The sequence below is a fragment of the Grammomys surdaster genome, unplaced genomic scaffold (genome assembly GCF_004785775.1).
Source record: "Grammomys surdaster isolate TR1022 unplaced genomic scaffold, NIH_TR_1.0 125979, whole genome shotgun sequence".
NCBI lineage: Eukaryota > Metazoa > Chordata > Mammalia > Rodentia > Muridae > Grammomys > Grammomys surdaster.
The window spans coordinates 1085328-1112301 of record NW_021620795.1 but is presented as its reverse complement, the minus strand read 5'-3'; the positions used below and the strand labels follow the sequence as shown (position 1 = coordinate 1112301).

Genomic DNA, 26974 nt, shown 5'->3' with positions numbered 1-26974 from the left:
CGCTCGCTGCCGTCCGCCACCGCCGCCGCTGTCCGGCTACCGCACCGCACACATCAATTATTCATCGCCCGTCTCCAGCTTCCCGGGCGAAGCCAATCACAGGCTGAGGCTCCGCTAATGGGGCCGCTGCCGCCGAGGAGGCAGCCAGCCGCGCGCCCGGGCGCAAGCGACAGCCCTTCGGGGACGGGGATGGGGACCGGGGGCGCGCGGGGGGTGGCGGGGGCGCACTGGGCGCGCAGGAGAAACTTCCCACGGCCCGCTGCGCTGCGCCGCGCTCCCGGACCCCGCGGGCGTGACCACCCAGCCTGCGTGCCGCCGCGTGGGGCCGGGGGCTCGGGGGAAGCCGGGCGCGCCGCGACGGGGGGAGGGCAGGGAGGAGGAGCGCGGGAGGACGATGAAAGGCGAGCGGCCCTGTCTCAGCGTCTCAGGGGAGCCCTCCCCGCCCCGCGAGCCTGGCGCCCGCACCCCCGCCCCGCAGCCCGCAACCCGCAGCCCGCACTCACTCGCGTGCGCAGCCCGCCGGCCCAGCCACTTCACTGCGAGGGACTAGTGGCTGCGGATCGGAGGCAGCTCACATTTCAAACTTGCACGCAGGGGTGGTGCTGGTGCACGCCGCCGCCAGGACGAACGCACGACCCGACGAGTGGAGCACTAGCCTCCGGGCGGGGGCGGCGACCAGGCCCCTCTCCCTCCCCCGCCTCGGCAATTAACTGGAAGCAACACTTGTGAGAGTAGGGCTCCTGGAGCACTGTCGCCCAAGGGGGCCTCCGGGAAGGCGCTGGCGGTGGATGACTCGGGGTGCCTCCCACCCCCGACAGTGAATCTTCCCAAGTGGTCATGCTAATGAGGGTCCGCAGTGGGGGCCTGGGTGGCCTCCGCCGGGTAAGGGGCGGGGCAGGCTGGGGACATCCAGTTGCAACCTGGGTTTAAAGGGCTTTCTGAACGGGTTAGTGGGGACAGAGATCAGGGGCTTAGCATCTTACTCCCTCTGCATAGGGGGTCCCTGTAGCCCCTGGGATTCCCCGAACGCCGGGCCCAGGGTAGGTTAACTGGTGCACGTACACTCTGGCTCCCCGACTTCGGGAGTTCCTGTGCCCCGTAGCCGGCGGCGGGAGGGAAGCTGGAGGCGGCTGTTGTGCACAGCCCCGCCCCTGCTCCTGGTGCTGCCGTCTTCCTGACACGGCATCCTGTGGTGGCCGCGGCCTCTTCCTTCCAGCCAGTAGTCGCAGGGGCTCCAGACTTTCGACCAGTGCTTGCTCCTCCCACTCCTCTGCCCCATAGACACCCCCGGAAACCCATTAGCTGTCCAGCCCAAAGAGGTCGGCTCCCCTCCCTCCTTGGAGGGTTCTACTCACCTCGATCACTCACTAGGGAGAGACTGTTTTATAGCACTCCCCCAAAACCCGCCCACTCCCCAGTGAAAGTTGTTTGAGCTCCTAACTGCCTCAATTAGTAAAGTAGAAAAGGCCGGTCACTCACCCTCAAGAAAGACAGCCAAGAGCGGCTTTAAATTCTCTGTCCTTGGACACTGATCTCTCCAGCTTGGGGAACTGACCCCCTTTGCCTTTGAGGGTCCTTCTTATGGCACACGGCCCTCCAGTATGAGCTCCTGCCTTGCCCCTCAGCATTTCTGCTTGACTTGCTGCGGGCCTCCGAAGTGGCAAGACAAATCACTTATCTAGATACTAGGCTCTTGCTCCTTGTTTGACAGAAGTAGTTAGCAGGCTCTAATCCCACCCACTGCCACTTGAAATATCACTTTTGGGATGGCATTTGGAAATGCAGTTGTCATGGGCTTCCCCTCCCAGGAGCTGGCTAAATGGATTAATTCCTACTTCATATCTGCCTTTCTTTTTGCACAAGAACCAGCTTCTGCAAGTGAAATTAATTGGCATCTCCTTCCTGGAGCAACCTTGGGGCAGTGCTGGGGGACGGACTGGCTGTGTTCGGCTGTGCACACATTTCAGGAGGCTCGGCTCTCATCTCCTCCTGTATTAGAGTGGTTTCTTTGAGGACACTCATCTACTCACTGGGATATTTACTGAGACCCTGCCCCTCCAAACATCTCCACAGAGTTTTGGGGCTTCAAGAAACTGGGTGAAGACTCTCCCATCTTCCCCACTGCTCAGCATAGCCAGCGGATAGGGCAGGACACTTTGGCCCACATTTCAGAAGCACACATGTTCCTAAGACCTACTTTCTGGTGTCAGGCTGACTTAACAATATCAGGGCTCAAGTCTCCATTAACCAGAATCCAAGCACTAGAGCCCCTAAATAACCAGAACCCACCCACCCCCCACCCCCCTAAAGTTTTGGTCAATGACAGTTTACAACTATCATCTGATTCTTAGGGCCTTTTCGGTGACCAAGGGCTTACAAACACAGTAGGAGAAAGAACTAACTTTACAAAGATGATGCTGGGGCAGGAGAGATAGCTCAGAGGTTTACTGCTTTTGCAGAGGACCAGAATTCTGTTCTCAGCACCCACATGGCAGCTCACAATCATCTGAAACTCTGGTCTTAGGGGAATCCAACACCCTCTAATCTAATCTGAAGGCACCAGGTGCACAAGAGGAACACAGACATACAAGCAGCTAAACATATTCATACATGCTATATACACATATAAATAAAATATGCATATTTTAAAGAAAGATAATTCCCGCAGGTTGAGTGAAAATTCAGGCTGGAACTGAGCAAAGTCTACGCTTTAGGGGCAGGGACTTGGTGGTGATAATCCTTTAGAAACTATAAAGAGCTAGCTTCCCGTTGTTTTGCCTCCTAGTCCTCCTACCTCTTACTTCTCCCAGGGACCCACTTCAGAAGCACCGGAGTGGGACTCAGAGGATAGAATTAATATGCAAGATTCAGGGTTTTCCAAGGTAGCCCAAAAAGTAAATACTCTTCACTAGCATATTTACATACTTAAGAAAACAAATTGTTTTCAAGCACCCATTCATCAGTCCAAACTGGCCCCTTTCACTTGCTAATTTCTAGGCTCTCTTCTCTGGAATCAAATCCCTCAAGGCCCTCTTGGTTAGCAGCCTCTTTTTAGTATTGCCTCTTGGAGTCTACAGAAACGCGGGCACTCCACACACTATCTTCTTTAGAAGGGCTTTCCCTGACTCGCTCCAAGTTCCACATCTCTAACTTCCAAAGACTTGCTCAAAAGCTCGGGGCCCACAGCCGCTGCTCCAACCCCATCCCACCCTACCCCACCCCTGCTGCGCTTGCCTTGATAAGGATCTACAAAAAGAGGCCGCAGACAAAGGCATCCTGCGACTCCACTCACTGACGCTCAGCAGCTCTCTGAGTGACCTCGGCAAGCCCCCACACCCGCCTCCCCCGGTTCCCCCCTCAGGGGGGTGGGGGCGAATGGCTTGGGAGGAAGAAGAAAGGAAGAAGAAAGAAAAAGCGAGCTGTAACCCCACGCTGTGGCTCCTTGATGAATGTCCGCCAGGCTCCAGAGACCTGAAGAAGGATCAATAGCGGGTGGCTTTCCTCGCGGAGTCTGAACTCTTGTCGTGGGCCTTAGTGAAGAGGAGCCGCCAATAAATACAGTGCTGTGGCATGGCTGGCTGGCTCCGGAGTGGGGGATGCTTTATCCTCTGGCGCGCCTGTCAGTGGGGAGCCCGCCCTCTGCAGGACCCACTAGAGAGGAGGGGTAGGAAGACAGATAATGTAGCTGGGATACCACAGTCCCAAGCTTGGGTCAAAGGAGGGACTTTCTCTAGCTCACCGATGAGCTACAATCAGTTCCATTAAGTGAAGGAACCAAGGCACCTACCTGGGATGCATGTGACCCAGGGGTCAAAAGTGGGTTACCTCCCACTTACAGCTGTTTGTTTGTTTGTAGTGGGAGGTCTAGGGGCTCAAAGGCCATTGGGAAGTTAGGAAGGAAGGAAGGAAGGAAGGAAGGAAGGAAGGAAGGAAGGAAGGAAGGAAGGGAAGGAAGGAAGGCGGACAGGCCTGTCATGCACAAGCCAAACTCCCAAGACCAGGAGAGGGAGAATAACTGTGGCTCAGATTCTGGGCATTGGGTTCTGAGGCCGAGAGAAGGAGCAAACTTCTAACTCAGGCAGTTTGCTGACTCAGTGGGGTTGACCAAGAATTCTGATGACCTGGACAGATGTCACTTCTGTGTACTTAGGCACTTAAGTGGAAAGGTAGAGTGACAGGGAGATCCCAAGTGGGTGTATACCTAGTCCTTGGGAAGCATGGAGAAGAACAAGTGGGGACAGAAAGAAATGTTGTTCTGAAGCACCCATAAAGAGACTGGGTCATAGGGTACCAGGTCTAAAGACAGACAGCTAAGGATCAAATGACAGCATTGAGTGTGAGTCACCTCCTGGGCTCTCCCTCCAGGAACCACCAGTCCTGGGGCTCTGTCTCCTTCTGCATGGTCAGGACACAAAGGACACATCCTTGTAGGACACTGTTCCCTCTGCCATTCTCCTTCCTTAGCCCTGACGAGTCCTTCTTACTCTTGAAAAGGGAAGGCACAGGTAAGGTTTGGCTTATGACCTAGTACGGGAGCCTAGAAGTTCACCTATACCAGGGACACAGTGCAGGGCCACCAGCCTGGGCTCCCCCTCTATTCCTACTAACACCTGGCCATTGGATGCGTACTGGCTGCTGTGTAGGTTTCAGCAGTCCTGAGCACTAACTTACAGCATCCTTACTGCTCTCTTGGGTCAGGAGTTTTTATCTGCCACATGGAAGGTAAAATGGCCAGGCGAAGTTTGCAAAGCATCTAAGCTACTTCTCAGCCTTGATACATCCTCAACATGCTACACATTATACTGTCCTGCATGGGATGCCTAGACTCAGCATTATGGTGCCCACCGGGGCCACACAGCCAGCATAGTGTGCAGAACTGCCCCTAGAGTGTCTCTTTTTAAAAGTCCAACATTTGTATATTTGGCCTACTCGCTGTTGACAGGGGCAGCTCAACCTGAGGTGACACAGGAAGGAGACCTCATTACCTCCCTCCTCCCATCATAGTATCCCCTGCCCCTTCCTGGAATCACCCCCACCCCACCCCCAGCATGGCTCCTCATCCCAGACCAGGCAGCCTTCTCAGAACCCTGCATTTGGCTTCTGCCCAAATCCTATAATCATTTCATTTTGAAAACAACACCAGCCCCTGTCCCTCACCTCTGCTCAGCATGTCCGAGAAACCCTACAATTTCCAGGTTATTGGAGATCCAGGAAAGCTTTCTGCAGGGCTTGCGGTGGTGGGGGAGTGAGGTGGGAATTTAGGAGCTGGCTCAGAATGGCCCCGTTAGTCTTAGGGAACTGCTTGTCTTCTACTTGCTCAGCTGGCACGGGGGCCAGACTCAGGCTCTATCCTTGTGAAGACCCCTCAACAGGATTGTTGGTGATAGAGAACCTGACTCGCAAAGGGGGGAGCTGCCCTCCCTAAGGCTATAGGGGAAGCAAGGAGCAACTTCCTGGACTCCCTGAGGCACTTAGGAGGCAGCAGGCTAAGAGCCAAGCACTGAACATACTAGCTGGGCTTTCAGAGTCTCTGGACACCCTCTTCAAATGGGTGAGACCATCCAACAGCAGGTCCTAGTGAAAACCCAGGAAGACAGTTGAGACAGGTTAAGAAGTCGTGGTATTGGGGTGAATTGTATGCTTCCCCAAATGCTGAAGTCCCCAGGAACTGTGAAGGAAACCCTATTTAGAAACAGTCTTTGCTGAAGATCAAGTTAAGATGAGGTCATGAGTGTGGGCCCCGGTCCAGCATGGCTGGTGTCCTTGAGAACATTTGGGACATTTGGATACAACAAGCAGACATGTGTACCCTCTTCAAGGAGGAGTGGGAAGGACCGTGGAGGCTTCAGAGGTTGCAGTGGTTTCATAGCAGCAGCTAAGGCACTTCTAGCATCTTGGAGGGGCCCTCCCTCCCTGTTACCTACATAGGGGCTTGACAGGACCCACACTTTGGTCTTGGGTCTTCTGGTCCCCCCAAACCATGAGACAGTTAATGAACACTATTATGGTACATGCTTTGGGGCCCAGAAAACTAACATGAGGTGATCTCTCAGAAATCTAAGACATAGTGCATTATGATTGCAGAGGTTCTAGCTGACTCCATCCTGATTATGGCTCACGATGTGGGTCTCAGCCCCGGGTCTCAGTCACTGCTCTAAATCCATTTCCTCTTAGTGCCTCTATTGACCCTGCTGCAGCCTCTAGATGCCCCTCCTGCTTCAGACTCCAGAGTTTTCCATCCTGACTTGACTACCTCTTACAGGTTTCCCCCTTTACTGGAAGACCTTCCTCAACCACATGGTCCCAAGCTACAGTCCTTCCTGCCGTCTCACCCTGTGCTTCTTTTCTATCTTAGCTTTGTGACTCTGATGTTTCAAGTATTTATTTTGTTTAATTCTGTCTCTCTGGCTAAAAGGCAAGTTCTTTGTCAACTGGGACTGTTGTCTGGTACGTGTTGTTTGGACAGTATATAAAATATGCCCTTACAAGATGCTTAATAAATACTCTTTGTATAAAGGAGACCAAGAACAGCTGCCTGAATTAATGAAGGAGCAAAGAAATGAATGAGTATACACTGACTAATCACAGGCTCCAGAGATCTGCATGTTCTGGCTACCTGTGCCTGCCTATTCAGGGACTAGGTTGCCAGCCTGCTGTCTGGCAGAACACAAGCAATTTCCCAGGAAGTCTGTTTGAACAGGAAGCTCAGACTGGTCAACAAAGGGGCCGGGAAGTGGTGGGTGCATGCCACATGAGTCAGGCCTCTAATGAATCTTTTCCCATCGCTAGGGTTGCTTTTGAAGGGAGGGATACAGAGGCAGCTGAGATGTTCATGCCACAGCAGTCCTGTGGGTGGGGGTGGGTTATTGCTTCTCCCAGGACACAACTCTGATGAAGGTTTCCAGATGGCTCCAGGCCTAGACTCACATAAGTTCCTTGGAGCTGGAAATGCAATTTCCTTTCCTGCCAGAGCAGTCTGTCTGTCTGTTGTCTGTCTGCTTGGGTTACTGAACACTTCCCAGTCTCTGCGAGGCAGCCTGGGGGATAGCACCTACTTTGCACAGGACAAAAGTGAGGTTCAGATAGGGAAAGGACTGGATGTTACAATGCACACTGGCCAGGCGGGGGATCAGGCAGGGCTGCAACCTAGGCCACCTAGCAGCTCACCTTTGTAAATGAGAAAGCAGAAGCTCAGAGAGGGTCAGGGGCTGCTTTCCATCACACAGCAAATTAGCAGCCAAGAGAAGTTCTGCAGCCTTGAGCCATCTTTCCTAGCCCTGTGCTTTTTGCAAGATCTCATGAAGAGCGTGGGGGGTCTTCTTGGGCATGGTGGTGACTTACTTGTCACCCAGGTATCTAAGTTGATGGTGGTAGCAGTGATGGAATGGGGTGGGGGTGGGAGTGGGGACAAAAGGAGTCCTGTCCTTTAGGCTTAGTTTCTGAAGGCCTTGCTGCTTGGGGTGGCAGAGAAGGAGAGAGCAGCGGCAAGCTGAGTAGGGGAGCATGTCCTGACTCCTCAGTGTTCTGGGCAGAAGTTTCAGAAGTCTGCAGGTCCATGAGCTTTGCCAGGAATCTATTACCTGGTGCCATCCTTCTCTCTTCTCCTTGTCTGGGGTGAGAAGGGGCTCTCCTTGGCTGCCTGCTTCTTTTTACCAGTCCCATTTCCCACAGCAGCTCAGGTGAGCCAGCAAGCAGCTTCTTCCCCTCCCCAGTGTGGTCCCAGATGTCCCCCACCTCCAGGGGCTCTGGACGTGAGCAGACAGGCCACGCAGGAATGTCTGTCTGGGCAAAATTTAAAGGTGGCCGCCAGGGCAGGGCAAGGTGTAGGAGGCTTGATGTTGAAATCAGGCTCCTTGGAGCTGAGCTCAGCCGAGCAGCAGATGTCTGACAAGGAGAAAGCCTGTGGGCCTGCTGGGGGACCAAGGGCAGGTCACCATCCTTTTCTGGGCCCTGGTTTCTTTCCACCACCAGGGAAGTCAGCTAGTGTGGATTCTGTACCTTTCTTTGTGTTAAAGGGCACTGGCTTCCCTAAATCTGACTGGGTAAGCTCCAAGAAGCAAAGCAGTCACCCCATTGGGGTGACCTTGCTCATCTGGGAAGGAGGTACTGGGCCAGGGAAGAGACCCTCATCACACTGTCAAGACCAAGAAGCTGCCTCGAAAGTAGCAGGCATGCCATACTTCTTTGCCTTTCCCTCTCCTGGAGCTGAGCAATGAGGGTCTAATTCTCTTAGACTAGGTACTCCATAGGGGCAGGAGCTCTCCCTGTTTCACTCACGGCTGCATCCCTGACGAGTTTGTGCTCCACCCTTTACTGTCTATATTCTATGATTGTCCTATAAACGACATGTATCATTTTTAGAATTAAAAATGCACAATCAACTTTATTTTAAATTGAGTAGACTCTAACGTAAAAACTTTTTTCTTTTCCTTTTCTGAAAAGTGCTAAATACCTGCATAACCAGGAACTTGGGTATCAAGCACAAAACAATTTCTCGACACCAAGTTTCAGAGGCCTGGCATATTGGTGGCCCAGGGTGAGGTGTGGCCAGTTGAAATGCCGGAGAGCTACTCTCTATCCCTCTCTGCATGTCTGGCTTCCACCACAGCAGAGTCTTGTTCCTGTTTCTAAACTGTGTTTCGGCCTCTGGTCCTAGCTTGCTCTTACTGGCTAAGTCAAAGGTGACCATGACACCCATTTGAACATCAACCTTGCTTTCTACAGCAGCCAGGACCCAAGGTCTAGCTTCTTAGACTGGCATTCATGGCCTCAAGTGATGTCCTTGGCTTGCATGGCTTTTGTCTGGTGCTTGTTATGGTGCCTGTGTATATGGACCTGAGTTTGCCTACTTTGGTATGTTAGTGCTCTCCCCACATCCCAGCTAATGTGCTGGGCAGCAGCTGTTGCCAACATGGAGTTGGGAAGAAACCTGTTTGCCATGCAGGAGTGGTGGGGCTGTGGAGATCTCAGCCTCTGTCCACCAACCTTTGGGATGTTCCAGGGGTCAAGGAACAATGAGTTCCTGCCAGTAGCCCAGGCTGTCAAAGAGGCCACATCTCTGGGCCAACTGTGGTCTGCGGATGCTATTGTCTGGGTGCTGTGTTCCTCTAGATTTGTGTATCCCTCTAGAAATCTGCTATTACAAGACTACGAAGAGGTGGGGCCTGTGGGAGGTGAGAAGGTCATGAGGCTACACCCTCAGGAAGGTGATTTCCTTGATGAAGTGGCTTGAGGGAGCCCTGTCTCTCCTCTTGGGAAAGAATACAGGAAGAAGGTGCCAGCAGATATCAAGGGCCTTCACCAGGTTCATATCTGCTGGTGTTTTGATCTTGGACTTGCCAGCCTCTGTGCTGTAAGCTGTAGATTTCTGTTGTCTATAATGCGCTCAGACCGAAGTGTTTTGTGGTAGCATGTTGCACACCACCTGCTCTCTGCTTCAGTTTACTCAGTGGCATGTGCAGTGTGGCAGCCCTGGGATCCAAGCCACTGCTACTGAATGCTCTGGAGCACAGAAAGCCCACACTTCCTTGGGTTCCAGACAGACCTGGGAGCATAGTATGTAATTGAATTTGGCCTAATTAACTCATTGAGCCGAAGAACAACCATTACTGACAGAGCCCTGGGTGTCAGGGGTGGCTGGAAATCAGGAGCCAAGAGAGAGCACCAGGTCCTCTAGACACCCGGGTCCTCCAGATACCCACATCCTCAGAACTCTTAACTCCTCAGATGCTGAGAGCCCCAGAGGTAGGTGGCACTGATCCTGTCATACAAAAGAAGAAGCCCGAGGCTCTGAGTGACACAGTAAGAGATTGGAACCCTCATTCTTTGTGCCCAGGGCCTCTCACTCATGTGCTCCCTCTGCCTGCGATGTTGTCCTCATCCTCCTCTCAGAGCAAGTATGCTTTTGGGGGGCATCCAAGCAAGGGTTACTTTCTCAACCAAGCCTTCCTACGTTCTCAGCCATGAGCTGCCTTCACTGTCCTTTGTAGAGGCATCACTAGAGAGCTGGCTGTAGGGTGAGGACATGCTCAGCTCACGGTGTTCACTGTGTCCAGCACAGGGTCAGGCACACAGGTCTGTAAGGATGAGGGAAGGCCAGGAGTTCAGGGCTTCAAATATGAGCCCCCAACTTGAGGTGAGGAAGACAAGGCTCAAAGTCCTACATTTGCAAAGAAAGCCAGAACTGTGTGTCTGGGCCTGCCTTAGCCTCCGTGCTCTCCCCTGGAGGTCAAGTGAGAGAACAGGCTGATATAATCAGGGACAAGCCTCTGCATCCCAAGGTCACTGGTATATGGAAGTTCAGGTCAGGCGATCTGAGTCGGTGGCCCACTTCCCTAGGTTAGAAAGCAGCGCTCCTGCCCACGTCAACCCTTCTGGCTGTCCCCAATCTTCTAGACATCCCTCTTCCTCCTTCCGGGATACAGCCTGAGCTGGGACTCAAATGTGCCTGGCTATGAATTCTAGTCCTGCCATCTGCTACTTGGGGGATGTCCAGCATGTCGCTGTCACTGAGTCTTAGCTTAAGATTTTTGTAAGGAGCAAAGGGTATGCCATGTTTGCCCAGTGTCCACAGCATGGTGAAGGGTCCCTAGCCGCTTAGTCAGTGCACAGGCTGAGTAGTCCCTGTCTGAAGTGCCCGGCACCAGAAGTATCTCCAATTTCCAGGTTTAGGAGATAGTAAAATATGTGCATATACAACACATCCTGGGAAGGAGACTCAAGTCTAACAGTAAATTAATTTCCAAATCACAGGCACCTTATGTGCAAAGAGTCTGAAGGAAAAATTTAACACCACACTGTGCTTATTGTTAAAATTGTAAAGACAGGCTTATATAGATCAGGCTAACCTCAGGGTGTGGCTGAGGATGACTTTCTATTCCTAATTTTCCTTCCTCTACTGTCTGAGTGCCAGGATGGCAGGTGTGTACCACCAAGTTTGGTTTTATGAAGTGTTGTGGTTCAAAGCCAGGGCTTTGTGTATGCCAGGCAAGTATTCTACCAACCAAACCACATCTCTGGTCCTGCATTGGGTTTTGACTGTGACCTGTCTCATGGAGTTGGGAGCAGAATTTTCTATCCTTGAGTATTCGACAGCCAGGCACAGTGGTGAAGACCTGTAATCCCAGCATTTGGGAAGGTGGTATTAAGAGGACCAGGAGTTCGAGGCCAACTCCCTTAGAAGACTTGGGATTGTTACCAGGGGCAGGAAGAACAATGGTGACGGCTATTGTATGGTATCAATCTGGACCTTCGAGGGTCAGGGATGCCAGGCAGACCATGTTCTGCTCTCTGTCGGTCTCTTCTCAGATCAGACAGGAGTTGGGCCAGTGACCCTCACAAACTCTCTGAACTCCAACACTCATGCCAGAGAGTAACAGAAACAGGAAGCCCAAGGTCAATACATTCACTTAGTATGCCATCTCCAGCAAGACACTGCTCTCCTGCCCTACCTGCCACCCAGGACCTCTTCTCTCACAAGGGAGTCTTTCTAGTGGGTGGAGGACAGTATCCTGTACCTGCTCTGCTTTGGTCAGTGGCAAAGAAAGCACAGAATATTACAGCATCCCATTCGATCTTCTACAAAAACAACCCCCAGAGGAGGGATCATAGCTATATTACACTATGTCATACATTATATTAGAGGAGATGCAGAGTGGTAACGACAGTCTTCTAAAGATGCACAGCAGCACGGGCTGGGGCTGTGTACCCTGGTACAGTGTGTGCTTAGTATGTCTGAGGCTCTAGGTGTGAACTCCAGTACCAGTAAGTAGATAAATAAAGCCACATCTCAGAAGCAGGCAAGCGGAAGACAAGCCTAGGGCAGCAGCCACTGCTATGGGACTTCCCCCAGATGGAACCTCCTTGTCCCATCCTTGTTACTCAAATTTAAGTCCAACGGCTGCACACTGCTCACCGAGAATCAGCTTTCAACTACACGAGTGGTCAGGACATAGCCTCAGATAACAGATGGCTGGCAAGAGAAATATCCACTTCCTTGTAGAATCTGAAGTCCTGGCAGTTCCGGTGTGTGTGTGTTAACCTTGTTTCTCATTGCACAAGTATACCCACTTCAGGGGCTGGTATTCTGATCCCCAGCACACTTCTAGAACCTTGATTTGAGACACCATCTTTGGGTTACCTGCTTACCTTAGTAACAGGAGTCCCACATATAGCTAAGGAGTGCTTCCTTTTCAAGGGAGGATCCTGGGACCAAAAGCTTAAAACTAACTGTGGTCCAATTTGAGACCCAAATGCCCCGGGGCTTAGCATCCTGCTTTCATATTCAAAGGGATAGCCTCTCTTCTCTTCTTTTTCTCCATTTCTCACAGGAAAGCCAGACACATGGTCTGGCCTCAGAAGGGGGACACTCGAATCTCTCCCGGAATCACAAAGACGCCTTTGTTCACATAAGGGGACTCAATGATGCCTGAACATCCTCATTCTCTGGCCTCCGGGAAGGTGTGATTCCAAACATCTGGGGCACATCTGAGAGGGGGATCAGGACCATGAAAACACGTGAGGAAACAGGACTATATGTTAGCTATGATACTTCTGTGGTTGAGGGCTTTCAGGAATGGGCAGAGCTAAACAGCAGTGGGTTTCCCAGGGTTGGATCTTAGTCAGAGGAACAAGATTGATGGTGACTTCAAGGTGGAGTATAGCTGAGCCAGCAGGGCCAGGGTGGCAGAGAGCTCAGATCCCTGGGGGGACAGGGAAAGACAAAGAAGATGGGGAGATTAGGATGGGGGGAGGGGCAGAGGTGGAAAAGGAAATAGAGACTAAAAGAGGAAGGGGAACGGTGGGAGGGAGTGACAGGGAGAGAGAGGAGGGTTCTCAGAAGGAAGCCTCAGGCTCCCAGGAAATGGAGCCTCCCCTGGCAACTCCAACAGGAGTAGCATACCCTCGAGGATGCAGTCACCTAGTTTTGTCTTGACCTAGCCTGTCTCCAGCCATGTGACCCTGAGCACTGGACTTTACTCCTGTGAGCTTCAGCTTCCTCATCCAGAGAAGGAAAGCATTCAGTTGTGAGCTGCTGTAGCGGAATGGCAGGGGGCTGTGCTTTCCCCACCCCCACAACCAGCTCATGCCCTTTGGTTCCAACCTGAGTTAGCTTCTCGCTGGATGGCTGGCAGGAGCTTCTACATGTACCCTACTCTATCCTACCCAGGCCATGTGGCTCTCCTGACACTGTATTCCTCCTAAGCATGTCCCTGCCTGGTCCCAGTGTGTGAGCTCTTTGAAGGTGCAGACAATCTCGGGGCACACAGGTGCTTGCAGGGGTGAATTCAGCTTATTTTCGGCAGCAAGTTTCTGCTGACGATAATTACGAGGCAGTTTGAAAGGCAGGCTCCTAGTAATTCCTGTTTCCTGACAGAGACAATAGTGTCTCTTCATTCCAAACAGGTGAGGCTGGGTCCTCTGGAATTCCCTGCAAGGAGTCCAGCCCCTGGGCAGTGTTCCCCAGCTGGCCAGCCTCAACAAGCCACCATGTTCCGAGGAAGGTAATGAGGCATCTGTGAATGACAAACCATCGGCCAGAGCTCTGTTGTTACAGCAAAGGCAACTGCCATAGCCAAGGTGGTCCCGCTCCCTTCCAGCCACCTGCCTGGCCACCACCCGGTCCCCAGAGAGGAAATTATCACTATGCAGAGCTTTCACAGCAAAACACAAACACCTGGTTGCCTGGGCAGCACCTTGCCAGGGTGACAGGATCCAGATGGTCCCTTGAGAGATAGTGGGGTTGCCACGGAAACAGAATCGCTGCTGCCCTAGCTGAGAGACCTGGATTCTAGATGTACTGGACCCCAAGCTCAGAGAATGGAGGTGATTTTCATGAAGCTCTATAGTAGGCTTCCAGCCTGGATCACAAAGCAGAGTTCTGGGCAGTGTTAAACGTTCTAAGTTTATAAGTGACCAGTACGCTGGTGTCTAGTGTTTTGGGAGATGTCACTTTCCATGGCATACTTTGTCCCTAAAGTCTGGAGCTTTAGGATAAGGCCAGAGTCATGCAGGGCCAGGCTGCTGCATCAGCTTGACCCTGCAGCCTGAGCTGGACCTCTGCCCTGGGTTTTTCCTCATTTTGTTTTCTCATTCTGAGATTTAAGTGGCCTATGAACAACACTGGCTCAGAAGCCACTGGGACCTAATGAAGATCACTGGGAAGAGGTGCTAAGGTCCCTGGGCCAGCATCTAGTGTCTAGGACTTAGTTTCTGGGCATCACTGTGCACATGCTGCTGGTCCTGTCCTGCCTCCCATGCTAGAGTCAGCCTCCTGATCATGATCAGATGCACACTAAACTCCATGGAAACCATAGCCCAGGCCTTTCTGGACTTGGTGTCATAGGGAGTGCCTACTCCTATGCCTGGTTGGGTGTAGCTAGCATTTACCTTGTTTGCAACCAATGCAAACAGGTCCTTTGCTCTCCAGTCCCTAGCTTTGTACCCCATCCCCCAAGGAAGCTAGGTACCCCAGGAGACTGGATATCAGTATATCAGTAAAATTGCCAACACATAGCCATCACCAGACAACAGGCTCTGTGCAGACTGATCAGCTCAAAATCTGTGACCTCAAATACAAAAGTTGGTGACTTTTCCAAGGTTACACAGCTAATAGGTAGGGGGTTGGGTGGCATTCAGAGCCAGACAGACTGCTCCTGAGCCTGCAGGTTTAACTGTTTCTCTTCTCTATGCCCTAGTTTGATGATGCTAGCAAGAATTCTTGACGTCAATTAGGGCCAGCCCAGACTCCCTGTCCCTCAAATGAGTATCAAATGACCCCAAGGATGGGAACGTGTTTAACTTACAGCAGAGACAAATCCCTGCCACGTGCAAGATATCCAGGCCACCTGAATAGCTCGAGTCATTAACATTTTTTATTATTTATTATTTATCTGTGTAGCCCAGGTTGGCCTTGAACTTAGTATCTCCAGCTGGTCCATATTCCTTGTTCTTTACATTTATTGTAATTCTCTGTGTATATGTGAGAGTGTGTGTACACACATGCATGTGAAGATCAGAGGGTGATATGTAGCAGTTGGTTTTCTGCATCTATCATGTAGGCTCCAGGGATGGAACTCACGTCAGCAGGCTTACCCACTCAGCCACCTTGCCTTATAACCACTGTTTGCTCCTCTCCTTCTCCAGACCTGAGTGTGTACGTGTGGTGTGTATGTGTGTGTCTGTCTAAGGTCCCACTATGTAGCCCTGTTGACCTGAAACTCTCTATACAGACCAAACTGACCTCAAACTCACAGAGATTTGCCTTGTTTGAGAAACTGGAATCCCACAAACTTTCAGGTTTCTCCTGTCTTGGTCTCCCGTCTTTCTACAGGAACACTCGGATTATAGACACACTTTGTTCAGCTCACCTGTATGTGGCAGCTAGGGATTAGAACTCAGGTTCTCATGCTTTCTTAGCAAGCGATTCCCCCGAGCCATCTCCTTAATCCCCCTCCTTTTTGAGACAGGGGCTCATACAATCCAAACTGGGCTCAATCAAGTCTTTACATTGCCGAGACTGGCCTTGAACTCCTGATCTTCCTGCGTTGGCATCCCAAGGGCTGGGATTACAGGTATTCACTACCACACCTAGCAGATATTCTTGCTTGAATCACAGACCTGTCTCACACTAGTTAACCTTTCTAAAGTTCAACGTGCTCACCTACACCAGGCAATGGATGTGAGCGGCTGGGATCAGGACGAGGGATGAGTGACGGCTGCCTACTGATCTAAGGTTTGCTGTGTTATGGCTGAATGGGGATATAAACTAGATTTTCTCCTAATCCAGATGCCCTTTCCTGACCTGCCCTGGCTGTAAATCTAAACAGGCAGGATAGGTAATAACTGCTGATTCTTGTCTGTCTCTCTCAGAAGGTATTTACAAGGCTGCCGGCTTGCAACACTTGGAGAGAAAGTTCCCATACCAACTTGCCCACTTCCCGGCAAGCCCTAGATCCATTTCACTCTCCTGTCCTGGAGTCCCTGAGAATCCCTCCTCTCAGTGAGAATGCTAAGCCTACCTTAAGGTCAAAGCCCTGGCTTACTTGATCCTCTTACCTGCTCTTCCGTTTTAGCATTATTGGCTGTGGTTGGCTTTATGAAGCTATACCTTCTTGGGATACCAAGGGACATCAGAGGGAGACTGTTTCAGCAGGACCTCTGTCCTGAGGGCAACTTTGTGTTGGGAAGCTGAGGGCTGGTATAGAAAGGAGTCACCTGCAGGGTGACAGTGCTTTTGGTCCTGCTTTCCCAGAGCAATGTTCTAGCTTCTCGGGCCCATTGCATCCTGCAGAGAAGCTAAGATGGCCTGGCTGGAGCTCTGGCCCTACTTCTGTCCCTGCTACCCAGAGAACCTGTTTCTTCCTTGAAGCTTGCCTTGGGGATTCTTGGAGTGGGACCTGAAGACCGGTGAACAGCTGTGGTGGGTGTGGTACTCCTGTCTTCTGTCACCCACAGAACAGAAGCCTTCATTTATTTCAAACCTCAAGAGCCTTCTCTTTCTCTCTCTTTCTCTCTCTCTCTCTCTCTCTCTTTCTCCCCATCTTCAGCCTGTGCTTAGTGTGGCACTAGCACTGGAATCCCATCAGTCCTTTCCTGTTTGGTATTTTTCATGTTGAGAAGCACTCAGCATCCCTTGACCCTTCCTTCCTCTTGCACCCATGAAATGATGCAGATGACTTAGAGGCTGGATGGAATGTCTAGTAAGATGTCATCATCCACAGGCCACGATCCACAGGATGGCTCACAGGGTCTCAGGTCCCCACGAGAAGACTATTGTTCAACTCAGACTCAGGAAGTGGCTTTCACTGACTTGACAGTTTCTGACTGTGGCAAGGGGTGGCTACTCCACTGTAGGTCTGGATAAGTAGTTCTCTAGGTAGTGGCGTACAGTTCTTTTTTTACAACCCGGTGTAGAAACCAAATGAATAAAGCAAACTTCTCAGTATGCAGTCATAATTTGACTAGACTGGAGCCTGTCCAGGTGATGAGAAGGCTGCAGGGGGATTGTGGCAGGGAGAAGTCCCATAGTAGGCACTTCGAGCACCTTGTCTGCTCCCTGCTACACAGCACACACTGACCTAGCTTGTGGTTTTAGCTCCAGGCAGAGCTATATGCATGTTGGAAGGTTGGCCCATCTTCCTCATCTCTCCCAGATAGCCTACTAATGCTAGCAAAGGGACAAAGGGCAGATACCACACCTAACAGCCACACTTTGCTGAGGTCTCCCTCCCACCCATGCTCCTATTTTTCCTATAATGTTTTCTGGTTACCCCCACCCCACCCCCAATGCCAAGAAGCAAAGCACAGTGGAATCTTCATTGCAGGATCTGCATTCAGGAAGATCCATGTCAGATACACAACGTTCAGCAGGAAGCCTTCAGCAGCCTTGACCTCCCCCACCACGAGCATCCTTGATCCCTTCCCATCGACTCACACCCCCCCACCCCACGGTTGCAGACACAGACACCTCCTACCGTGGGTGGATGCCCTTATCCCCCCTCCCAACCCCCCCTTTAGCTTCTTGGTTTGGATGGGCCTAGAAAGTAGACACCTGGCTGAGCCCCAGGCAGCCCTGGCCTTGCACAAGTCTCTGTTGTAGGGCGGGGAGCAATGAGCTAATTCTGCAAGAGGCAGGAAGAAAGGCCTTCTGACAAGAAGAGGCCTGTCCCCTCAGGCTCTTGGGGCACCAATGCAGGCTGCCTGTATAGAGAAACAGCTGAGCCGCCTAGGAGTTGCTTCTGTTCTTGACACCCCTAACAAAGTCAATGAGCTCAGAAGGAACTCAGGAGAACACACGGGAAACAGAGAGAAGGGCCACACAGCCACCTCCTTTGTAGTAGATTTTGTAAGTCAATATTTTGGGATGGTGCCTATTTTCTGTGCCTAGTGTACTCATGAGCAGCTTTTGTACCTGGTAATACATGCACACACACCAACACACACCAACACACACACACACACACACACGCACACACTTTCTGTCTCTGTTTCTGTCCCTGTTGTCTCTCTGTCTCTCTCTCTTTGTGTATGTGTGTATATATGTGTGTACACGTATTCCTAAATAAATAAATACAATCTGCTCACTCTATATAACGCTACTTATACAGATGTTTTCAGGGTTGACCACTTAGTGTTGGATGGCCATTTGTATGCTCTTCCTTGGTAAAGCTGGTGAGTGGTTTTAAAAGGTTAACCTGATGACATCCTAGGCATTTCCACATAGCCCTTGTCTTCAGTGGCCACTGTGGCCATGGGGAAACTCAGCCCTTTCCCTGAGTGGGATCCTTTTCCCACATCTGCCTGTTTTCTGACACAGCTCTGCTTCTTCTCTAAAGTGAGGTTTTAATTCCCTGAGGATCATCCAACTGCCCCCCCCCATTCCTTAGCCTGGGAATGATGGGCCCACAAGTTTCCTCCCATTGGCCCTCCTTTTTGAAGAGCAGAGCAAGGTTACAGAAGCCCAGGTCATGTCCCCCAGCAAAATGGGAGTTGGGGGAACCAGGGCCATTGCCCTCAGGAAAACCTGTCTTCCTGGGTCACTCAGGGTCATTCAGAAAGAGGGTTAGCTTCCTGGGGCTCAAATCTGACTCTCTTGCAAGCAAATTCTGTCACTAGCACTGAGAACTACAGGGCTGGAGTCTGTCTGGCCCTCTCAGAGCCTCTGTTTCCTCCTCTGGAAATGGGTGTGCTAACAACTGAGCCCTAGTGACCTACCTCTCCCATGGCACGGAGAATACAGGTTTTGGTTACTACACATATCTGACGGCTAGTCAGTTCCCACGAGCCTGGCAGTAAAATCCAGAGCCATTTCCATGGGATCTGGCCTGGGAGGGGCAGAAGGCCCTGCAGAAGGAAGGAAGCCAAGCCCTCCCCCACAGCCCAGCTCTGCAGAGAGTTCATGTGGGGGTGGGGGTGGTGTCCAGGAGGAAGTCTGTCCCTGGCCTTGAGAAGGTGCCCCAGCCTGCCAGGCGACTGGTGTTTCAAGGACAAGGCCTTGCCTTCCTGCTATCTCTGGGGGAACTGGCAGCCGCTAACAAATCCCCTGCAATTTGCACCCACCAATCCTGCTTGCTCACTGGGCGGCCGAGAGCCGTTTTTCACGCGGAGCTGCACACAGCTTTGTCTTAGAGAGACAGCTCTGGCGGGTGTCCCTGAATGGGGCTATTTGTCCTCCATGCTGAAGGGAAGGCAGCTGAGTGCTCTGTTGGGGTGGGCAGAGTCAGAGAGAGTGGAGAAAGGCAATGGGGGAGGGCGAAGGTAGAGATAGCAGCCATGACACTATGTGAAACCAGAAGTGCTGTCCACCCTGATGTCTCAGAGTCACCATGCAGCCAGGTGGGTGCTAGAAGGTTTGTTTTCCAAGACAATGGGACACTGGTGTAAGACCTGCCTTCCCTGGTGTAAGGAGTCCTGGCTGGTAGTAGTTGGAATGACCTGACTGGTTCTGGGTGCCTGCGTCCCATCCCAGCCCAATGATAAATTAACTACAGGACTGTCACTCGAGCTACTGTAGAAGGCTCCATTTCAGCCCCTACCCCTGAATTGAGAGCTCTAAACCCAGAGTCTCTTAAGAGCCTCTTCCACAGAGCGCAGGCAGAGAGAGGCAAGGCATGTCTCAATGCCTCCACTATGACCAGCTGATATGTGACGGGCACATGACTCACCAGGGACACAGAGCAGGCATGCATCTAAGGACTTAAAGCCAGCAAGCTACACTGTTTCCACTCCGGTTTTGGGACTTGGGCTGCTGTGTTGGAAGGTGTGCTTAGAACAGAGGTCAGAGGTCAGATGTAGGCAAGTCCACAGTGCCAGGCTGGGGGGTAAGATAGTAGGTAGTAGGTTAGGCACGTCACTTGTCCCTAAGGGGAAACCCATTAGACCTTATCCATCTTGGGAATGCAGACCCAAGGGTTCCATCCAAAGGAAGAAAAACATCTGCATGATGGTGCTATCCCACGAAGAGCAAATGCATGCAACTAACAGGCATGTTTACAGCCACCCAGGAGTCCAGTGTCCACATCCAGCTCTGGGCAGCCTCGCTGTGTCCTGACTGGCAAACACTCTCTGCCTGTCCCCACTCTAGTTCTTCTACCTTCTGTGGTCCCTTCTCCAAAAGCTTACTGGTGCCTGTCAGGGTGGCCCTGGGTATTCTTGATGCCTCCCACACTAGCTGGGTGCCTACACTTCCATTCTGCCAATAACACCTTTAAACCCCCTTCCCCCAGCATTGGCTATGCCAGGAAGAAAAAAAGAAGACAAAAAAAAAAAGCAGCTGGCACCCCCCCCACCCGTGTCTCAGCCTCACTAAGGATTGGGGCACATCTTCCTTTCCTTTGGTCCCTGGGCTGCTTACCTTCTGGGCTCTGACATTCTCTATTCTGTTATTTCAACATGTGCTGGCTGCTCAGAGGGTCAGCTGAGGCTACATAGATCTATTCAAGCATAGATACCAGCAGAGGCGTGCAGACGACTCTTAGGGACCCTCGGACATGGCGACTGCCTGGTACTCGCTCCCATGTAGGCTGAACAGAAGGCCGAACCACTGAGCGCCCAAGAGGCTGACATTTCAGTACAGCCTGCCAAGTTACTCTGGGCTGGCATGCGGTGGTGGAGGGGGCTGGTGGGCATTGCTATAGCCTTGGAGGAGAGTCTGGGATGTGTCAGGTGCTGGGGGCTGGGCAGGTGACCTTCTATGCTAGGAAGAGGTGGGGGTGTGTGGGAGGGTGCAGCTGGCCCCTTAGGAGCCTCAAGATGAGGATGCGAGTGCATGTGCGCATGCGCCCTCCTGCTCCCGTGTGCGCAGAGGCTAAAGGCTGCAGCAGAACAAAGAGTTGGGGGCTGGGCATCAGAGGGCCCCACGTGGAGGCGGCTGCTTGGGCGGCTTGCTGTAGTGTCTGGGCTCTGCTTGGCTCTGCATTCTGTCTCTGTCTCTCTCATGTTCATGCCATACAGTGCTGCCCCAGGCTTGAGTCTGCTCACAGTCACCACCCTGCTGACTGCCACAACCACGCACGCAGCCCAACTCTCTGGCATTCTCGACAAAGCATCTCTCCTCACAGCATGATCTCATAGCACAGCCGTCTCAGGCCCCAGCCTGGTCTCCTGACAGGAGAGACAGACGGCAGAAGGGTGGGAGAGGCGCCCATAGATGCAGCCAGTTGCACGGGCGCGTGCGTGAGTACACACACACACACACACACATACACACTGCCCAGCCATTCAGTTACAGACGAATACCACCACCAGAGCCCACACACAGCTGTGCACACCCGTAGGTCTACATACACTGAAACCCCTCTACTATTACAGAAGGACTCATCAGATACATGTGGATATACTCAACACAGCCAGACATACCGGGCATGAGCATACATGAGCACTCAAACACATACAGACACACATACACACAATATACACGTGTATGACATACAGCCATACACAGACCATGTACATACCCAACAGCCAGAAATACCAGGCATGAATACAACAGGGAGATGGCCTTGAACACACAGCAACTACACACTCACAATGTACACATGCATGATACATAGCCACAACACACACACACACACACATGCACACTTCACATAAAGACACACATGCATGCACAGCCATATGGACATAGACCCAGTGTGGGATTAAAGTCTGAGAGGCAAGGAGACTCAGAAAGGGACAGAAAGTCAAGGAAGATAGATATGGTCAAGAATAATGAGGAAGGGACAGCCAGCAGAGGCCCTTGGGGAGGAAGGACAGAGACACTGCACAGGCAAGCTAGACAAACTGGAGCCTAGGCAAATGGGGAAGACAGCGGGGAGAGCAGCTGGGATGCCATAGGCTCTGAGCACAGAGTGCCAGGACCAAGGCCGCTTGGGAGACTAGGAGAATCATGTGCACCTGAAGGGCAGGTTACATCTGGTAATGGACCCGCTTATCCACAGAGCTAAGGGGAGAGAAATGCCTATTGGGCCAAAGGGAGAGGTCAGGAGATGTGTTGAGGACAGACACATGGAGAATGATAGCTGGAAAGTGGTATGTGCTGGTATCCACCATGTCAAGTACCACCTGGGCATCTTTCTTAGCCCACACTGAGAGAGCCAGCCCTCTGCGTTCCCAGAGGCAGCTGTGCATCAGGGGAACAAGCCTCTCTCCGACCACAACTCTGAGCCAGGCAAGGTGGCTGAGAGATCAACCTGTGCCCAGCAAGCCCCTCATCCCTGGAAAGAAACCAGTTGTTGAACTCTCCCAAGACTGGCCTCCAGCCTCTCAAGCAGGGATGCCTTTACTTCTTGAAGACACACCTAGGAAAGCTGGTGAGTCAGGGCTGTTGCTTCTGACAGGTCTGACTCCTCACAAGGGACTATTCCACTTCTGCCAAGGTTCAGGCATGCTGCACTACCAGCTGCCAAAGGAGTGCACAGACAAAGGAATACATGGACAGACACCTTGCCTTAGGCCCAGCACAGGAAGGGGTGCTGTGAACTGTGACCTTGGCCTGCTGCGATGTGGACAGAGTGGAGAACAAATCTGAGTTTCAGAATTGATGCTGAAATGGCACTTGGAAAGTACAGCATCCTGCTGCTGTGCCAACTGAAAGAATGCTTGGATCCTAGACTCGAAGAACAAAGACCTCCTGGTTTAGGATCCGACCAGATCTGGAGTCAGCTGAAATGGAGTAGGCAAAGCCCTCAGAGGAGGCTGAAGTCCTAGTCCCAGCTGGATCATTTGTGAGCTGTGTGACCACAGACAAGCCACAAGACTTCTCTGAACTTAAGTGTCCTCCTCCATAAATGTAGATAATATTCTGTATCTCACAAAGATGAGGCTTACAGCACTTTATAGACTACTGTATGAGCCATGAGGAGAGGGGTCAGGTCTCACAGGCCATGAGGCCTCCCCCTGTACCAAGGACTAGCCCTGGCTTCCAGGACACCCATTCTCCCGTTGGCCTTGTCTCTCTTCGTCTACATAATCTTTCTTGACTTTGTCTATTATCGATTTATCTGTCTACCTTATCTATCTATCTGTCTATCATCTATCTATCTATCTATCTATCTATCTATCTATCTATCATCTATCTATCATCTATCTGTATGAAGGAGATGGAACCCAGGGTCTCATACATGCTAGGTGTCCTGTTTAGTTTTCTGTCAACTTGACGTCTGGGAAGACAGAACTGCACTTGAGACTATGCCTCCATCAGATTAGCCTCTGGCAAGTCTGTGGGACATTTTCCTGACTAATGATTGATGTGGGAAGGCCCAGATCACTGTGGGTGGTGCCATCTCCAGGCAAGTGGTCCTGGATTGCATTTAAAAAAACAAAACAAAACAAAACAAAACTGAGCAAGCTGTGAGAAGCAAGCCAGTAAGTAGCATTACTCCATGGCCTTTGCTTTAGTTCTTGCCTCCAGGTTCCTGACTTGAGTTCCAGCTCTGACTGTCCTTCCTGATGGCATAGGGTTATCTGTAGGTGAAAATAAACCCTTTATTCTCCACATTGCTTTTCATCATGGTAGTTTATCCCAGCAATAAAAAGCAGCAGAGACACTAGACAAGCATCCTACCACTATGGCGTGCCATGGTGGTCTCTTCCGAGACCTGCCACTGGCCCCTGGGTCCACACTCATCTGGGCCATACAATTTGTTCCTTGTGCTAGCAGAGATGGGATGTTAGAGCCTTGGATTTCAGCCATGTTCCCATCATGTTCCCATCATGTCACATATTCAATTCTTTCTCAACTTTGGGAAGCTTCCCTGGACCCAGCCTGGTCTGTGCCTTCTAACCTTCTCCTATACTCTTCCTTCATGGCACTTAGCACAGCCTGAACCTGCAGATCTTCAACATGGCTGTACATCTGCACACATATCCCATACATTATAGTCATCTGTCCACTTATTCTGAATCAATAAATAGTGTTGGTACTGTCCTGACCCCACCCTTGGTGCTTTATGTGTTTCTAGAACTTACCATGACCCCTGCAAGGGCAAGTCTCACTATCATTCCTACTTTCCCAAGGAGGTCAGACTGAGGCCTAGAGATCACATGCTCAGCAAGGGCACCCCAGATAGTCAGTTGTCTGTGTTGTTTGAAATCCAAATGTACCCGCTGTCTACAGACGTTTATGGGGCTGGTGGTAGGTGCAAAAGTGAACCATAAAGAAAGCAAGCAAACAGAAAAATTGAGACGGGAATCCATCATGTTTTGCCCAGGTTGCCCCCGAATTCCAGCAACTATAATGTGTTCCCCCGAGAACAGAATGCAGGCCAGCACCTTCCCAGACCTCTGTAAATATGGACTCAGGAGCACCATGCTGTGGCCAAGTCTCAATAGACAATGTTTTGCAGAAGACTTTTTTTTTTTTTTTTTAAGAAATGCTAGATTGACAGGTTCGCTTTTGTTTTCCTTTATGTGGGTTTTGAATGAGTGAGTAAATGAATGAGGAACGAATGAATGGTGGGTAAAGATCACTATGCATGCTAACTCTGCAGTACAGACCTGGCTATGTCTAACTCTGTGACTAGGAAAACCTCTTCTGCGTCCCTTAAACCTCAGTGTCCACACTGGTGCGATTGGATAGATAACAAGGCATACGCCAAGCGCCCACAGCAATGATGGCATGTGAAGATGCTTGACCTGTCTTCAGGTCAGTGCCTATGCTGGGGTGCAGCAAATCTGAGAGTGCTGCCCCTCTGCTGAGAGACACACAGGGCTGAACCCTATCTGTAAGCCCTAGAGCCGATGGCTCAGCCACTTGTCCTCAGAGGCTTGTACCACCCCTAGAACAACTTGAGGCTCTTCCCGCCTCTTGCTTCCACCTGTCGAGCCCCAGACAGGTAGGAACTTACCAGCAGACTTGGGGGTGAACTTGTCTCGATTTGCAGCACACACAGCCAAGAGTCTGTAGCCCAGGTCCAGGTCAAACCCTTGTTGGGCAGCCACACGGCTAACAACCTGGCAGCAGGAAAGGAGGAAATCCGGGGTGAGTTTCCATTCCCTTAGAGCTCTGAGCCTGAGTAGGTACACATACCCACAATAATAATGAGGCAGGTGAAGGCACCAGGATATGGCAGGGGTCAAAAGCCAGATGGAGTTAAGACTCTAGTAGGTCTCTTTTAGTGGCTTTTAGTGCTCTGCATCACCCCAGAGCTGCTCACTTTACCTCCCAAGTCCTAGCCTCAGGATGCTTCTCTTTCCTCAGCCTTCCCCCACAGTGTCTGGGCTTCTGTTCCTACCTCTGCAGGGACTCACTACCTCTGCTGCTCCCAGGTACATTGGGGGTGTCTCCTGGAGATGTCCTACATCTCCTACTATCCTGCATCAACAGCCATACCCCGAGAAGCAGAGACTTGGGATGTTCTTCCAATAGTTAACAGGCAGACTTGCCTACAGTGTGTCAAGGGCTCCAGGACCAGATGGACACTTGGTTCTGTTGATCATCACACCTCAGCCTAGAAACACAGAATCCTGTATTCTAGGGTCTTACTCAGCACTAAGCCCTTAGAGTAGTCCCTAAATCTCACCCTTCTGGAGAGATGGGTGTCTCGTTGGAGTACTGTGTGGAGCTGGGGTGCCCCAAGGACCAAAGAGAGCCTCTGGAGGCTTCTGCATCTGACTCTGTCCCAAGAAGACCAATCCCGGGGTGACTATTGCTTCCAGGTCTGCACTCCCATCTCATTAACAAGGTAAGACAATGGTTCCTTGTTAAGGAGGGAGGAGCCTGGAAAATGCACTCACAGGAGAGCAGCTAGGGAGGCCATGGCTTAGTGGAAAGAAGTAGCTTCCAGCTGCTGAGGGAGGGAGGCTGAGTCCTCAAGTCATTGGAGTCTGCTGTACTTGGATGCTGTTGAAGGGCCTCAGGCTGCAGTGGGTTTAGCCTGGCATCCAGGGTAATCACAATAGCATCCCACTTGGGGTGGGGGAGGGCTCACCACAACAGCTCTATGGCTGAAAGGGAGGATCCTTTTAACCAAGCCTGTGGGGCCAGCTTTCCTTTTTCTCTCCTCCCCTCTATCCCATTCTCTCTTTCTTTGGAAAGGTATCACTGTGTAGCCCAGTCTGGCTTCCAACCTGTGATCCTCCCAAGTGCTGAGACTGCAAACGTACCACCATGCTTGGCTCCATCTCCTCTTTTAAACTAAGGGGACACAGAAGGTCAGATGGAGTGTAACAGGATCAGGGAGGAGACAGCAGAGTGTCTTTTCCCAGTACCTGCCAGATCAGAGCTCTGGACCCTCTGTCCTGGAAAACCTCTGTAGGCCCAAAGCCAGCTAGGATGGGAGCAAGCAGCTAACTTCACTTTGGGATGTTTGTTCAGTTTCTGATGCAAAGAGAATCCTTCCATGCTCTCCGGCCTCTTTCCCACAGGCCCCCTGGCTCTATGTTTTTTCCCTGAGTCTCCAGCCATGTAGAGTGGAGCTTCCTCACCGTCTGCCTCAGCCTGGATCCTTAATAAGGTCTGGTCTGTGGAGGTTTTCAAGTTTGTAGCCAGGGACTCTGGGGAGTGGGGAAGGTTCTGAACTTTCTGCGCTGTAGCTTAGATGTTGCCTGTGGTGTCTTCTGTTTCTGGCACAATAGCCTAGCAGGCATCATGGAGCTCAGCCATGGAGTCACTGTGTTTGGACTGGTGCAATGCTAAGGTTTATGCTGGGGAACACTTGTCAATAGTAGTATCCTGAGAACTTGGTTCCCAGGGGACAAAGGTGCAGTATGTGTGTGTGGTCCAGGTAGTCTGACCAACAAAGGGTTAAAGCCACAGCTCTCCACCTGGAGGCCTTGGGTCAGGGAAGCAAGGCAAAGGTTTCCTGCCTGGTCTGTTACTGGCCAGTCTTGTTGCTCTGGTTTAGAAAACCAAATCTAGCCGAGTTGAGCAAGGGAGGCCTGGGGTCATGAGAAGGGCGAAAGGACTTCACGCCAGTGAAACAGGGTCTGCTGTGGCCAGGCCTGGCCCGCTTTGGGCTCAAGTTGTCTTTTGTTG

General features: G+C 51.5%; 1 protein-coding gene across 4 annotated transcripts in view; it reads right to left on the bottom strand.

The window, feature by feature from the left end:
- The window catches only part of Zmiz1 (zinc finger MIZ-type containing 1), a 202025-nt gene that overhangs the window by 57986 nt on the left and 117065 nt on the right, over nt 1-26974 (bottom strand). For 3 of the 4 annotated variants that reach the window (XM_028754124.1, XM_028754125.1, XM_028754126.1), the window contains exon 6: nt 24846-24951. In XM_028754124.1, the coding sequence (XP_028609957.1) occupies nt 24846-24951 (106 nt within the window). Of the gene's footprint in view, nt 1-503; nt 610-24845; nt 24952-26974 lie in introns of those variants that run through there. The other variant, XM_028754127.1, reaches the window with a different exon arrangement.